A 16,083-nucleotide genomic window follows, 5' to 3' on the forward strand; every position below is an offset into this window, starting at 1 on the left:
GGGGTGGGAGAGGGTTAGAGACCACTGGAGGAATAAGGGGAGGTCATCACTGATACCCTCCTGTGGTCACCTGGTTATTTAGGGCACCTTTATGTGCCTTATTCATTATAAAAACAGGTCTAACTCAAAACATCTTAGTTTTAGTCTTGGATATTTTTGTTTGGTTCCATTATGACTGAAAAAACATCTTAAGTCTTAGGAAGTGGCCGTGTGGCCATTTCGGGGTGGGGAGCACTTACCGCCACCCACTGAGGTGGCGGTAAGGGCTCCTGCGCTAACCCAGCAGTAACCAGGCTGCGCACGGCACTGTCCAATTACCGCCGGGTACACACCGGCGCTACACAAATAAAAACATTTTTGTAGCATCGGATACGATGTGTGCTGGGGGTGAGAACCATCGCTGGGCTGCTGCAGTAGCCCTGCAGTACTTCCTTTTTAGCAAACAGTAAGCCCGCGTTGAGCTTACCGTCACTTTGTAAAAGGAGCCCCGAGTCGGTCGTTATTCATAGAAATACCAGAATTTGTATTCAAATTATTTGTTGGCTGACAGTTGCTGCCAGGGGCGTAGCCAGACTTCGGCGGGAGGGGGGTCCAGAGCCCAAGGTAAGGGGGCACATTTTAGCCCCCCCCCCAGCACCGCTGACTCCCCCCCCCCCCCCCCCGCCACTTTTGACCCACCCCCGGCACCCCTCCCCTTTCGACCCCCCTACCTGTGCTAGCGGGGGTCCCCAACTCCCGCCAGCCAAAGTCCTCTTCAGCGCTGGTCTACGAGCCAGCGTGTTGCTGCAGCTGTTCTGGATGGAAGGATTCTGTTTCTGTGTGAGTCGTCCTGACGTCCCTACGTGCACGTAGGAACATGCAGGATGCCAGGACTACTCACACAGAAACAGAATCCTTCCATCCAGATCAGCTGCAGCAACGTGCTGGCCCGGAGACCAGCACTGAAGAGGACGTCGGCTGGCGGGGGTTGGGGGGGGGGTCGAAAGGCTCAGCGGCAGGGGGGCCAGTGCCAAATCTGGGGGGGGCCATGCTCCCGTGGCTCCACGTAGGTACGCCCCTGGTTGCTGCCCACTGCAAAACAGCTTTTCACACAAGACAACTAGACAGACATGTAGAGTTCGTAGTAGTGCACAGAGAAAAATGATTGAATTAGCCTAAATTTTAAATTTCTGTTGATTCAACCACTTCTCTCTCTAGTATACACACAATTTTAACTGTGGAAAAGCCCAAATGCTAGTAGCAGTTAGATGGTAAAACATAGTAACAGATGGTAGATAAAGACCAGCAATGGTCCGCCTAGTCTGCCCATTAATGTGGCTGGAGTCAGAATACGCAGGCTACTTCCTGTCTGCCTTCATTCAGTGGCCCTTTTACCAAGGTGTGGTAAATTGTGGCCCGCGGTGCCGTCGGCGCATGGGATTGCCGAAGCCATCTTTTACCAGAGTGGGTAAAAGGGTTGTTTTTCAAAAGAGAAAGTAAATGGCCGTGCAGTACTTAGAAAATTTAGGAGGCGGTGAAAATTTAAGACGCATTGAGGGCTCTGGCAGAAATTCATAAAGTACCCAGGGGTGGAAGTGAACCAAGTCCAAATGACCAGCCCAAAACACAGTAGTAAGACCACCAAAGCTAAATTTATTAGGACCCTACACGGCCCGTATGTCGGCTAAAAGCCTTCCTCAGGGGTCAAAAAGGCATTTAAGAATGGAACTACGGTCAGGAGCAAATGAACCTCTAGGAAAGAGGTACAAATATACCACATTGGTGCAGTCCACAGTCTTGTTTTGTTTCGCACTCGAGACTGTGGACTGCACCAATGTAGTATTCATTTGCTCCTGACTGTAGTTCCACTCTTAAACGCCTTTTTTAACCCTGAGGAAGGCTTTTAGCCGAAACACGGACCTTGTAGGGTCCTAATAAACTTTTGTTTTGGTGCTCTTACTACTGTGTTTTGGGCTGGTCATTTGGACTTACATAAGTAATGCCACACTGGGAAAAGACCAAGGGTCCATCGAGCCCAGCATCCTGTCCACAACAGCAGCCAATCCAGGCCAAGGGCACCTGGCAAGCTTCCCAAATGTACAAACATTCTATACATGTTACTCCTGGAATTGTGGATTTTTCCCAAGTCCATTTAGTAGCGGTTTATGGACTTGTTCTTTAGGAAACCATCTAACCCCTTTTTAAACTCTGCTAAGCTAACTGCCTTCACCACATTCTCCGGCAACGAATTCCAGAGTTTAATTATGCGTTGGGTAAAGAAACATTTTCTCCAATTTGTTTTAAATTTACTACACTTGGTTCACTTCCACCCCTGTGTACTTTGTTTTGCTTTTTTGTAGAAGATGTCGACCCCCCTTCTTGTACTCGCTGCCCGATTAATGCCAGGCACGCCTACCCCCTGCCCACCGGCGCTAGAAAATAAAACCTATTTTTCCCAGAAACAGCACACAGCTGACCCGGAACTACCACCGGGCTCCTGGCGAGTCTGCCAGTAGGGCCGATTCACCGTGTGCTACACCGGCGGTAGTAAAAGAGCCTCTTAGGGTTGTACCAGACTATTTGTACAGGATTCACCCCTTTTAATCTTTTTTGAAGCCTCAAAGTCATTTGTTTTTGCCTTGATCTCATTCCCTTGCAAGGGATCCTTCGCCCTTTTGAATTCTGTTACTGTGACATGAATCCTCATTACACTGTACAAACACTGTTTTATGAGGATGGAAGCCACTTTGATTTTGTTTTCTTTATGTGACCCAGGAGCCTCTCACAGGATTGTACTAGACGCCCCAGTCAGCCACTGTCACTCTCATTAATCCTTTCCTCACAGGCTAAGGTTGTTTTGGATATAGAAAAATACCTGTTAATTAAAGAAAAAAAAAACCTCCCACTGTAAACATGTCAGATTTGAGTTGATCAGTAGGAGCATATTCTGTAATTATTCATTGCATAGAACAATGCTTTTGAGATCACATCAAAATAATGCAACCATTTCAGTCATATCGTATGTGTAAATTTTACTTCAAGCAATACCAGCGACACAAAGTACCTGTCTCCTCTGCAGTTACAGGAACGTGACATTCTGTTTAGACGTTCCTAAAAAGATTCTGTCAAATGTGCCAAGTTATCAGAGGAGCAGAGGAGGTGATTCAGGCGCTGGTCGGCCTTTCTTGTAGTTCAAAGCATCTCTGGTTCTAATCCATTCTGCTTCTGACGTGCCGCAGATGGTAGTTAATTTTTGACACTAGAATAGGAGATGGGAGTTGCTTAGAATTGTAAAACACGAATGCCAAAAAAGCAGTAATGGTGACGAGAGACTAAAGAAAGTGTTCTGTTCTGTATTTATACCAGCAAACTGTTTCTGATGAGAGAATGAGGGTGGCGACGAAAGCTGCGGCTGTGGAAACCTCTTACGTGCCTTCGGCCTACCTGGCGGAGATCTTACGACTTCTGCAGTCGGTGTCAGACGTGGAACATCTTCTCAACAGCCCTGACCTGAAGTTGAAGGATTGTGAGGATCTTTCCAAACAGGAGGAGGCCCTCAAGGTAGGACATGAGAAGTGAGAGGAAGGCCTTCCAGGCACGGGGGCCCTTCTTAATATTCTGAACTGCAGGGTGCTAGCAGCTACGCTGGTTTTGGAGAAAGGCAGATCTTTGACAGGTTGTTAGCTTTGTGCTTGTGGGAGTCAGCACACCTGAACATAAGCGGTGAGAAAAAAAACACAGGAAATTATAAAAAGGTCTCAATGAACTGCATAACGATAATCCAGAAAGGAGGCATCATAAAGCAAATCGAAAAGGCTATGTGAGCTGTTCCAGATCTGCAGCATATCGTAGGTATTAGTCATGTGCCTTTCATACTGGAGTCAAATTTTTATTTTTTATTTTTATTAAATTTTAAAAATAACCTTTGTAAATAGATTGTTCAATACAATCTCTTAACAATACCGTAATGGCACAGCGCTGAAAATCAGACAAAGCTCCCGACGCCCACTATGTAGAGAGCATGGCGTTTTGGTTCACACGAACCTGCTTCCGGGGAATTTTACTTTGGTTGCTGAGCAAAATACAAACCGCTTTGCTTAGGTGGCAACCGTCAAAAAGACGGGAATGTCAAAAGGCGCCATGCTGTTTATTTATTTATTTATTGCATTTGTATCCCACATTTTCCCACCTATTTGCGGGCTCATTGAACAGAGTTGTGCGAGACATTCGAATATCATTGGGAATATAACAATGGGACATCAACATAGAAACATTGGAAGGAGACAATGGGAAAAAAGGGCATTGTTAGACACCAAGACATATAGTGTACATAGTTCTGTCAATAAATGTATGATTGACTGGATAAAGGGATGAGGGATCAGAAGTGGATGTGTATTGCATTGGTGAACAGTGAGTGTGGTCTCTATGTGTTTTGGCTCTTTCCTTAAGTTTGTTCAAACAGGTGAGTCTTCAGTAGTTTACGGAAGGAGGCTTGTTCATTAATCATTCTTAGGTTGCGCGGTAATGTATTCCAAGACTGCGTGCTCTTGTAGGAAAAGGTTGACGCGTGTAGCGTCTTGTATTTCAGGCCCTTGCAAGTTGGGTAGTGAAGGTTGAGGTGAGTTCGGGATGATCTTTTAGCGTTTCTGGGTGGTAGGTCTATTAAATCAGACATGTACGCTGGGGCTTCACCGTAAATGATCTTATGGACTAATGTGCAAACTTTAAAAGTAACGCAGTCCTTGAGTGGAAGCCAATGTAGTTTCTCTCGTAGTGGTTTTGCCCTTTCATATCTAGGTTTTCCGAAGATGAGCCTGGCTGCTGTGTTCTGGGCTGTTTGAAGTTTCCTCAGTATTTGCTCTTTGCAGCCTGCGTATAATGAGTTGCAGTAATCCAAGTGGCTAAGGACGAGGGATTGCACTAGGCTGCGGAAGACGAATCTTGGGAAGAATGGTCTTATCCTTTTCAATTTCCACAAGCAGAAGAACATCTTCTTGGTTATGTTGTTTGCGTGGGTTTCGAGTGTTAGGTGGCGGTCGATAGTCACTCCAAGGATTTTTAGCGTTTCTGAGATTGGGAGTTTTAGGTTTGGTTTACATAGTGGGCGTCGGGAGCTTTGTCTGATTTTCAGCGCTGTGCCATTACAGTATTCTTAAGTATCAAGTCGCTCACCTTTGATTGTATTGAACAATCTATTTACAAAAGTTATTTTGAAAATTGAAAATGTAATAAAAATAAGAAATAAAAACTCTACTCCAGTATGGAAGGCACATGATTAATACCTACGATATGCTGCAGATCTGGAATAGCTTAGCGCTGGAGGAGATCACATAGCCTTTTCGATCTGCTTTATGATGCCTCCCTTCTGGATTACTCTTATGCAGTCCATTGAGACCTTTTCTAATTTCTTTTGTCTTTTCTCCCCACTTATGTTCAGGTTTGCTGATTCCCTTTGCTTTTCCACTTTTCCCATTGTGGAACCAACCACAGTTATTCCCTTATGTATTTTTCGTGAAGCTTTGTGCTTGAGAGCAACAGAATATGGATCCAAAGACGAAGGTGTGCCCAGCCTTTCAAAGCCACGTTCCCCATGTGGAAAAGAAACTTCAGTGGGTCTCAAAAGCTTGCGTACAACATTTTTGAATTGTTCTTATGTAAATCCAATAAACAGTGTCACAATCGGAGAAAAAAGTCTACTTAAAAATTCAGAGGCACACAATGGACTGTTTGTCTCGTGTGAGGTTAAGAAGAGTGAAGGCAGATGTGTGCAGTGAGACAGGACAATCTTATTTCGTTGAGAAGATGCCAGGTCTAGATTATAATGAAAAAGCCATCAGGTGGAAAAAATTCTTCTCATTGAAATGCATAATTTTTGGGTAAGATGAACAGAGCATAATGCAAAACAGAATGTAAGCTGTGTATCTTTAAGAAATGTTTTCAAATGACATTACACCCAACAATGAGAGGTGCCGTTTCCTGTTCTGTGCTAGCGAAACTGCATTTGCCTCTTTTTCTTCTTGTTTTCCTAACGGTAGTCCACCACTTAGGCCTGTAATTGCCAACCTTTAGGTTTAAGGTCACCCCTCTTTAACCATTTCTGTGTCAGGTTTCGATCAGTTGTGATTGCTAAAGCAACCTTCCGTATTTCCTGTTGTATGTGTGCATGTAGAAGACAACAGGAGTGGGAATGAACAGACAGATGTTCCAAATTCCTTTCTGTCAAATTCTCAATTGTAATATGTAAAATCAAATAGCGTGTGGCGTCTAATGAACGGCGAACCACAGTAACACAGTAAATGACGGCAGATAAAGACCTTACGGTCCATCCAGTCTGCCCAACAAGATAAACTCATTTTTACATGGTATGCGATACTTTATACCTGAGTTTGATTTGTCCCTGCCTTTCTCAGGGCACAGACCGTAGAAGTCTGCCCAGCACTGTTCTTATACTAGGTTCTGAAGCTAACATCGAAGCCCCTTAAACTTTACACTCAAGCCTATCTATATCTATTCAGTCACGATCAGGGCGTAGACCGTAAAAGTCTGCCCAGCACTGTTCTTGTACTAAAAGTTCTGAAGATTCTGGAATCCTAAAGAGTTACAAGATTCCGGAATCCCAATTAGTAGCAACATTCCATGTAGAACCCCAAAGAGTAACATAGTAAATGACATCAGATAAAGACCTGCATGGTCCATCCAGTCTGCCCAACAAGATAAACTCATTTTTACATGGTATGTGATACTTTATACCTGAGTTTGATTTGTCCTTTCCTTTCTCAGGGCACAGACCGTAGAAGTCTGCCCAGCACTGTTCTTATACTAAGTTCTGAAGCTAACATCGAAGCCCCTTAAACTTTACACTCAAGCCTATCTATATCTATTCAGTCACGATCAGGGCGTAGACCGTAGAAGTCTGCCCAGCACTGTTCTTGTACTAAAAGTTCTGAAGATTCTGGAATCCTAAAGAGTTACAAGATTCTGGAATCCCAATTAGAAGCAACATTCCATGGAGAACCCCAAAGAGTAACATAGTAAATGACGGCAGATAAAGACCTGTACGGTCCATCCAGTCTGCCCAACAAGATAAACTCATTTTTACATGGTATGTGATACTTTATACCTGAGTTTGATTTGTCCTTTCTCAGGGCACAGACCATAGAAGTCTGCCCAGCACTGTTCTTATACTAAGTTCTGAAGCTAACATCGAAGCCCCTTAAACTTTACACTCAAGCCTATCTATATCTATTCAGTCACGATCAGGGCGTAGACCGTAGAAGTCTGCCCAGCACTGTTCTTGTACTAAAAGTTCTGAAGATTCTGGAATCCTAAAGAGTTACAAGATTCTGGAATCCCAATTAGAAACAACATTCCATGGAGAACCCCAAAGAGTAACATAGTAAATGACGGCAGATAAAGACCTGTACGGTCCATCCAGTCTGCCCAACAAGATAAACTCATTTTTACATGGTATGTGATACTTTATACCTGAGTTTGATTTGTCCTTTCTCAGGGCACAGACCATAGAAGTCTGCCCAGCACTGTTCTTATACTAAGTTCTGAAGCTAACATCGAAGCTCCTTAAACTTTACACTCAAGCCTATCTATATCTATTCAGTCACGATCAGGGCGTAGATCGTAAAAGTCTGCCCAGCACTGTTCTTGTAATAAACGTTCTGAAGATTCTGGAATCCTAAAGAGTTACAAGATTCTGGAATCCCAATTAGTAGCAACATTCCATGTTGCTACACAGGCCGTGTTTAGGCCAACAAGCCTTCATCAGGGGTCCTATATCATGCTACATAATATCAGACCAAAGGATTAGGCTGATGCAACAACACATATTGTACAAAACATGCAATGTCATGGCTAAAAAAAAACTTCAACAGTTGAGAAAAAACAGCAGATCAAAGTGATGCGTATACATCGAAGTCAGAGTGTGACAGTGGCGTAGCCAAGGGTGGGCCCGGGTGGGCCTAGGCCCACCCACTTTGGGCTCAAGCCCACCCAGTAGCAGCACAGCTATGATGTGGCTGGCAGATATCCCCAAGCCCCACCAGCTGAAAACTCCTAACAGCTGTCCCTCCTGCATACCTTGTAAATAGTAGATCTTTGCCTGCAGCGAAAAGCGACTGATACATACTGCTCTCACCGCCCCACAGCCTTCCCTCTGATGTATTCCCGCCTATGCAGAAACAGGAAGTTGCATCAGAGGGAAGACTGTGGGGCCAACATGAGCAGTGTGTATTAGTTGCTGCTCGCTACTGGTGAAAATCTGCTATTTCAAAGGTATGCGGGGGAGGGGGGGATGTTTGAGAGACCATATGGCATACAGCTGAGAGAGAAGAGACCAAATCACTTGTGGGACAAGGTGGAGTTCTTCTGCCCACCCATCTTAGACCCAGGCCCACCCAAAATTGAGTATCTGTCTACGCCCCTGGAGTGTGACAACTGAGAATCAAACATATAAATGGCGAGTGTCGTACTCACTCGCAAATGCGCAGTAGAGACCCTCTCTGCCCCGCCCCCGCGTCAATACGTTATGATGGGGGCGGAACAGAGAGGGTCTCTACTGCGCATTTGCGAGGGACGAAACCGCCGTCGCTAACGCTCCTCCCACCCTCCACCCGGCCGGGCCCTCGCTCCGCTATTGAAACAGCGAGGGAACGCAGCACACAGCTCTGCTGAGCTGCCGTCCTTCCTTCTTCTTCTCTGCCTGTGTCCCGCCCTCGACGACTTTACATCACACGGGGGCGGGACACAGGCAGACAAGAAGAAGGAAGGCCGACGGCAGCTCAGCAGAGCTGTGTGCTGCGTTCCCTCGCTGTTTCAATAGCGGAGTGAGGGCCCGGGCCGGATGGAGGGGTGGCGGCGGCGGGGGGGGGGACCTTGCAGCAGCGACGGGAAGGGGCTTTCAACTCCCCCCTTTCCTATACTAGCCGGTTTTTATGGGCTCAACAGCTAGTTTGGCAATAAGGAACTTGGTGATATTACCCTTGGAATGTCTGTCTGGCCGTTCCCATTCCTGTTGTCTTCTCCATTGGATCTTTATGGGCTTACTTGGTTTTCTTTTCCCTTTTATATTTGTGCATGTAACATTAGTTTTTCCTGTCTCAGCTCTTCCTAGTGTTGTTTCTCTTCTTCCAAAATGGGGCCAGAGTCACTTTTTAAGTTCAATATTTTTTTAATTAGTTTCTTATGTGAAATGCAAGGAACATACAATAACCATCCAAGCAAGGGTTAACTAAGAGCCAAATATGATACACCTAAATGGAGGAGAAGATCTCAACTTCTCTTAACCGCAATTTGCTCAACTATGCCCCCAGTTTTGTGGCTGAGCTCTTCTTCACTGATCAAGAAAAAAAACCTCCGTTTACGAATTTTTATACATTTTTATACTTTTTATAACTTTACATATTTATGACTGTAATTTACTTAACTGGCACTGAGGTGACTTCCAGCTGTTACACAAACTGCAGTTCCTAAATATCATACATTCTGGTTTGTTTCAGATATTTAAACAGCTCAGCTCAACAGAGCGCTGCTGTTCGCCGCAGCTTTTTCAAGAGCTATGCTAAACTGTCTTACGAGTCAGCCCTAAAATTAAAACATAGCGACTCGCTTCCTGTTTTTCAAACGAAGAGCTTGAACATAGTATACAGAAACCTTTCTCCAAAGTACCTTTACTGAAGCCAACAATGTGTTAGAAATGTATTTCGTTTCCCTGAACCAAAAGTGAAAATGGTGCAGGGTTTTTTTTTTTTTTTAAATAGAGGAGTGTGGTAGCCGTGTTAGTCCACTCTTAAGGTTATCAATAGAAATCAAACAAAATAAAACATGGAAAAGAAAATAAGATGATACCTTTTTTATTGGACATAACTTAATACATTTCTTGATTAGCTTTCGAAGGTTGCCCTTCTTCCTCAGATCGGAAATAAGCAAATGTGCTAGCTGACAGTGTATATAAGTGAAAACATTCAAGCATTACTATGACAGTCTGACAGGGTGGGAGGATGGGGGTGGGTAGGAGGTATGCATGGGGACATCAAAGCATATCATTGATATTCTAACAGGATGGGTGTGGATAGGTGAGGGGTGGGGTGATCAACAGAGACATACAGCTTTATGGTTTATAATGGGCTAGGAACCCCAGATCCTTGTTAAGTCCTTTCTGTTGGGTGTTAAAATATTCAATCATTCTGACTTCAAAGGTCTTACGTTCTGGTATGGTTTTAAAGTTACCTTTCAGTATTCTCACTGTGAAATCACTGGTACAGTGTCCTGGTTCTGTGAAGTGCTGTCCCACCGGGGTGGGGGCCCTACTGGCTGTATTGTTCATGTGATGTCTATGTAAATTGAATCTTGTCTTAAGCATCTGGCCTTTTTCTCCAATATAGCATCCTTCGTTACATTTTTTACACTGAATTATATATACCACATTGGAAGATGAGCAAGTGAAAGATTCTTTTATGTTGAATATCTTTCCTTTGTGGATGACTGTGGGGTCCTGTGAAATATTTTGGCATAGTTTGCAACTGGATAAATTACAGGGAAGTGTGCCCTTCTGTTCCTTTTCAGTCTGTGATGGAAGTTTACTTCTGATTAGCTTATGTTTTAAGTTGGGTGGCTGTCGGAAGGCCAGTACTGGTGGGGATGGGAATATCTCTTTCAGTAATTCATCCTCCTGGAGTATAGGTTGTAGATCTCTTATGATTTTCCTCAGTTTTTCCAGCTCTGGATTGTATGTCACTACAAGGGGGATTCTGTCTGTGGATTTTTTCTCCTTGTACTGTAGCAGATTCTCCCTGGATGTTTTGAGGGAGGAGGCAATATTCTTGGAGATTATTTTGGGGTTGTAGCCTTTCTGTTTGAAGGATGCAGTCAGGCTTTTAAGGTGTCTGTCTCTGTCCCCTGGGTCTGAGCAGATACGGTGGTATCTTGTGGCTTGGCTGTAAATGATGGATCTTTTTGTATGTGAAGGATGGAAGCTGGAGTTGTGGAAGTAGCTGCATCTGTCTGTGGGTTTCTTGTATATAGATGTTTGTATACAGCCATCACTGATTGAGACCGTGGTGTCCAAAAAAATTGACTTTTTCTGGAGAGTAGTCAATTTTGAATCTGATTGTAGGATGGTATGTATTGAAGGCAGAATAAAATTGTTTCAGAGTTTCTTCACCCTCCGTCCAAATCATAAAAATGTCATCGATGTACCGGTAGTATTTTAGAGGTTTGGTCTGGTGTGTATTCAGAAATGTCTCTTCCAGCTCAGCCATAAAAAGGTTGGGGTGCTAACACTTAACCTCCAATCAAATACAAGAAACATAACATAATTCACTTTATATACAAAAATAATAACTTTAATATATAATAGAACTTGTAAAACAAATATAACAAAAACCAGTTACAACTGAACCATTAAAACATATTGGGGAAGAATCAATCATTTAAATCAATTGGGAAATGTTTACACCTTTAGTAAAACCCTCAACAAAAGCATCAAGGGGCACCTTTATGTGCCAGGGCTGCTTTTACCTATGGGCAAAGGAGGCAGCTGCCCAGGGTTGTGCATCATGGAAGGACCATCCCCCCCCCCCCCCCCACACCCACTCCAGAAATGTGCATTTGATAGTGTGCATTCAGTGCATTTGGGTGCATTAAACATTTTTAATGCTTGCAAACTCAATCGTACGCATGTACTCATTTGAATTAACATACATACAATTGATTTGCATCTGTTAAAAAGCTTAACCCCTTCGTTCATTAAGACGACAGTACAAATAAAAAAAGTAGCACATATGAATTTATCTTCTTGGGCAGACTGGATGGACTGTGCAGGTCTTTTTCTGCCGTCATCTACTATGTTACTATGTTACTATCCACCTTATAATTGAAAGAGAAAAACGCCTAGATTTCGACCCAAATCGGGAGATAGATGTTTATCTCACAAAAACGAATAAATCGGTATAATGGAAAGCCGATTTTGGACGTTTTCAACTGCACTCCATCGCGGAAGCGTACAAAGTTGATGGGGGCGTGTCAGAGGCGTGGCAAACGTGGAACTGGGGCGTGGTTATTGGCCGAGGAGAGATGGACGCATTTCGCCGATAATGGGAAAAAAGTATGCGTTTGTAGCTAGAATTTAGGGCACTTTTCCTGGACCCTGTTTTTTCACGAATAAGGCCCCAAAAAGTGCCCTAAATGACCAGATTACCCCCAGAGGGAATCAGGGATGACCTCCCCTGACTCCCCCAGTGGTCACAAACCCCCTCCCACCATAAAAAATGATGTTTCACAACTTTTTATTTTCACCCTCAAATGTCATACCCACCTCCCTGGCAGCAGTATGCAGGTCCCTGGAGCAGTTGTTAGGGGGTGCAGTGGACTTCAGGCAGGTGGACCCAGGCCCATCCCCCCCTACCTGTTACAATTGTGCTGCTTAATGCTTAGTCGTCCAACCCCCCCAAACCCACTGTACCCACATGTAGGTGCCCCCCTTCACCCCTTAGGGCTATAGTAATGGTGTAGACTTGTGGGCAGTGGGTTTTGAGGGGGATTTGGGGAGGGGCTCAACACACAAGGGAAGGGTGCTATGCACCTGGGAGCTCTTTTACCTTTTTTTTTTGTTTTTGTAAAAGTGCCCCCTAGGGTGGCCGGTTGGTGTCCTGGCATGTGAGGGGGACCAGTGCACTACGAATCCTGGCCCCTCCCACGAACAAATGCCTTGGATTTATTCGTTTTTTAGCTTGGCGCTTTCATTTTCCATTATCACTGAAAAACAAAAACGCCCAGGTCACAAATTGTCGAATAAAACATGGACATCTATTTTTTGGCAAAATACGGTTCGGTCCGCCCCTTCACGGACCCGTTCTCGGAGATAAACGCCCATGGAGATAGATGTTTTCGTTCAATTATGCCCCTCCACGTATTCTATAATTTGGCATCTAAAGTCAGGCGCTAATTGCGCAATAAAAGTTAGAGTACAAGCACTTCTTCGTGTCTAGGGCCAAATTCTATATATGGCACAAAAAAAACCCTTCTCTGATGAAAAACACGCTTAGTGATATTCTATAAAGTTCGCCTAACGTTAGCCACAGTTTATAAAATTATGCGAAGCGGCCATTCCGCAACTGAAATTTAGGCACAATCATTTACACCAATTAAAACCTGATGTAAATGGCCATGTGTTATTTAGGCGCAGATCTTATGTATGTATTATGCACTATGCACTATTCTATAAGAGAATGCATAAGTGCTATAGGAGGTCATTCTTAAAAGGTTTCCTAAAATTGGGTGCTGCATGCATATCGTGCATTCTATAATGACAACTGTGTGTGCAGTTACCATTATGGAATACTGGTCTAAGTTCACCTTTATGCTCTTGACTTGAGGCACGAGTTCTTACACTTACCAAATGGCTGGTGTAAATGCTCGCACTTAACTGTAAGCTGTGAGGTACGTAAATTCACGTATTTGATAACTGACATGCGCAACTGCCAGGCAACGCTTCTGACCTGCCCATGCTCCTCCCAGGTTCACGCTCCCTTGCAGTTACACGCTTTGGAATTTAGACATGCAATTTATAGAATACTGATTGAGCCTTCCTGAGCCCTTACGTCAAGCCCCCTCCCTGCCCATCTTCAAGTCTTTGCTTAAAGCCCACCTCTTCAATGCTGCCTTCGGCACCTAACTCTTACCTTCAGGATATCCAGACTGCCCCAATTTGACTGCCCCTATCGAACTGACTATTCACTTGTCCTTTAGATTGTAAGCTGTTTGAGCAGGGACTGTCCTTTTATGTTAAATTGTACAGCGCTGCGTAACCCTAGTAGCGCTTTAGAAATGTTAAGTAGTAGTAGTTAGACACCTAACAGCTGATTACTGCCAATTAGAACCATTTATCACCAATTGTAGTCAATAATTGATCATTAATTCCAATTAGTATCTCGTTAGTCTGAGCAGCCAACTCTGGAACGCGCTCCCTAGGCATATCCGATCAATCTATGACCACCTACCTTTCAGGAAAGCATTAAAAACCCATTTATTCAAGCAAGCCTACCCTAAAGAACCTGATTAAACTTATGAACAGACCTACCTAACGAACACCGAAGAAGCAAGGACAACGACATTGACCCAGACTACATCTCCCACATCAGCTCCCACATCACCTATCCCTACCAACCCATCCATTCTTCCACATCCATCCAATCACTACCGACCCTTCCAAGCTATTCCTATGCTACATTTAATTTTCCTAACTAACAAAATTCTGTATAACCTAATACTATGTAAGCCGCATTGAACCTGCCTTTAGTGGGAAAGCGCGGGATACAAATGTATTAAATAAATAAATATATATATGTAACTGGATCTATTCTGTAAATTGCACAGGCAGCTTTGCATGTTTTTCGTAAAGTTAGGCGAGCAACTTTATAGAAAGAACGGGATAGCACATAGGGGGAGATTCTGTATATGGCGCCTGGAAAATCCGCATGAACTCATTCTCGCCTAAGTGTATTCTATAAAATTTAGGTGCGCTATATAGAATAGACTTAGTTGATATCCCAGCACCTAAAACTATGTGCTTCCATTTATACCAGGGAAAATGTGGCATAAATCCCTGCTCGTAGATTTACGCGGGCTGGGCCATATGCTATAACAACACACATAAATTCAGAACGCCCATGAAATTCCCATTTCCCTGCCCATAGCCATGCCCCTTTTGAACTGCATGCTTTAGAATTTAGAGTGGAGAATAAACGAGCAGATCAAAGTGACATCCAAAGGATTTTTATTGGAGATACCGTATATAAGAAAGTTGCCCGACACAGGCCGTGTTTTCGCCCACAGGGGGCTGCGTCAGGAGCTACAACAAACAAACAAATTAAATTGTAAAATATCAAACTCATAAAAGCGAATATATTATACACATATATGATATACAAAATTTAAAAACATAAAATATTGCTATAGCTTTTAAAACACAGACATAGATTATCAACAATAAAAATTTCTTGTGAAATATTAGTAAACTAGTAAAAGAGGCCCGTTTCAGAGCAAATGAAAGGGGCGCTAGCAAGGTTTTCGTCGCCAACACCCCCCTCCCTCCCTGGCCAACCCCTTCGTTGCTCTGCCATTGCTCCGCCCCCAACGTCATGATGTTTGACGTGAGGGCGGGGCCCGGAGCGATTCCCCCCTCCCCCCCCCCGCCTCCCTCCCTCCCTGCCAACCCCTTCATTGTTCTGCCATTGCTCCGGGGACCCGGAGCGATTTTGGTGGCTTCACCACCACGAACCTTCGAACCTTTTTGAAGGAAGTCAGGGCTTGACTTCACTGACGTCAGTGTCCTCAGAACGTTGAGGGTGAGTTTTATTATAGTAGATATAATAATAAGCACAACAAACACAACACAGAAAAATATATTAATATAATGTACAAATAAATCATCACGTCTCTAGTACTAGACTAAAACAGAATATATACATATATATATAATATCAGCAAAGCAAGGGCACTAATGCAAACAAAATATAAAAAAATAAAAAGTATAAAAATATATATATATATATACATAAGCATAACATGTCAAATAATTTATTTATTTATTTCAGAACATTTATACCCCGCCTTTTGCCACAGTGCTGCAGCCCCAAAGCGGCTTACAATGAACTAATTAAATTAAATAAACAAAATAAATATATTAAGTTACATTCCAGTAAATAGAGAGGGAGAACAGGTAAGAAGGGGAAGGTAAAGGAGGCAAAGAGGAACAGCGAATGTCCTGGCGGGCCAAGGGGAGCGATGAAAATCCAGGTTGACACGAATAGGACCAGCAGGATGACAGGTGACAAGAGTTGAAAAGTGGCCCGCAGAGATGTCACTAGGATGGACTTCGGCGAGGTGTTGAAGCCGTGGAAGAGGATGAGACTCTGTGGCTGCTGCAAATCCCACGCTGAAAAGGGTGAAAAGCAGGAAGAGATGAGAGCTGCCGAACCGGCTCAGTGAAAACAGCAGGCAGCAGTAGTAGGAGGTGAAAGCAGCTCCACAACTGACCACACCAGCTCCCCAGACGAAGGCCGCAGCGGCATCCAGGCGCCGCGGCTCTGCATG

At 43.9% G+C, this 16,083-nt stretch overlaps 1 protein-coding gene across 1 annotated transcript in view; it reads left to right on the forward strand.

The window, feature by feature from the left end:
* DMD (dystrophin) overlaps window positions 1–16,083 on the forward strand; it is a 2,615,032-nt gene that overhangs the window by 1,366,200 nt on the left and 1,232,749 nt on the right. Inside the window, exon 42 of the mRNA XM_030202363.1 lies at window positions 3,346–3,540. Coding sequence (XP_030058223.1) covers window positions 3,346–3,540 — 195 coding nt within the window. The remainder of the gene's footprint in view (window positions 1–3,345; window positions 3,541–16,083) is intronic.

Source organism: Microcaecilia unicolor, chromosome 4 (genome assembly GCF_901765095.1).
Source record: "Microcaecilia unicolor chromosome 4, aMicUni1.1, whole genome shotgun sequence".
Lineage (NCBI taxonomy): Eukaryota > Metazoa > Chordata > Amphibia > Gymnophiona > Siphonopidae > Microcaecilia > Microcaecilia unicolor.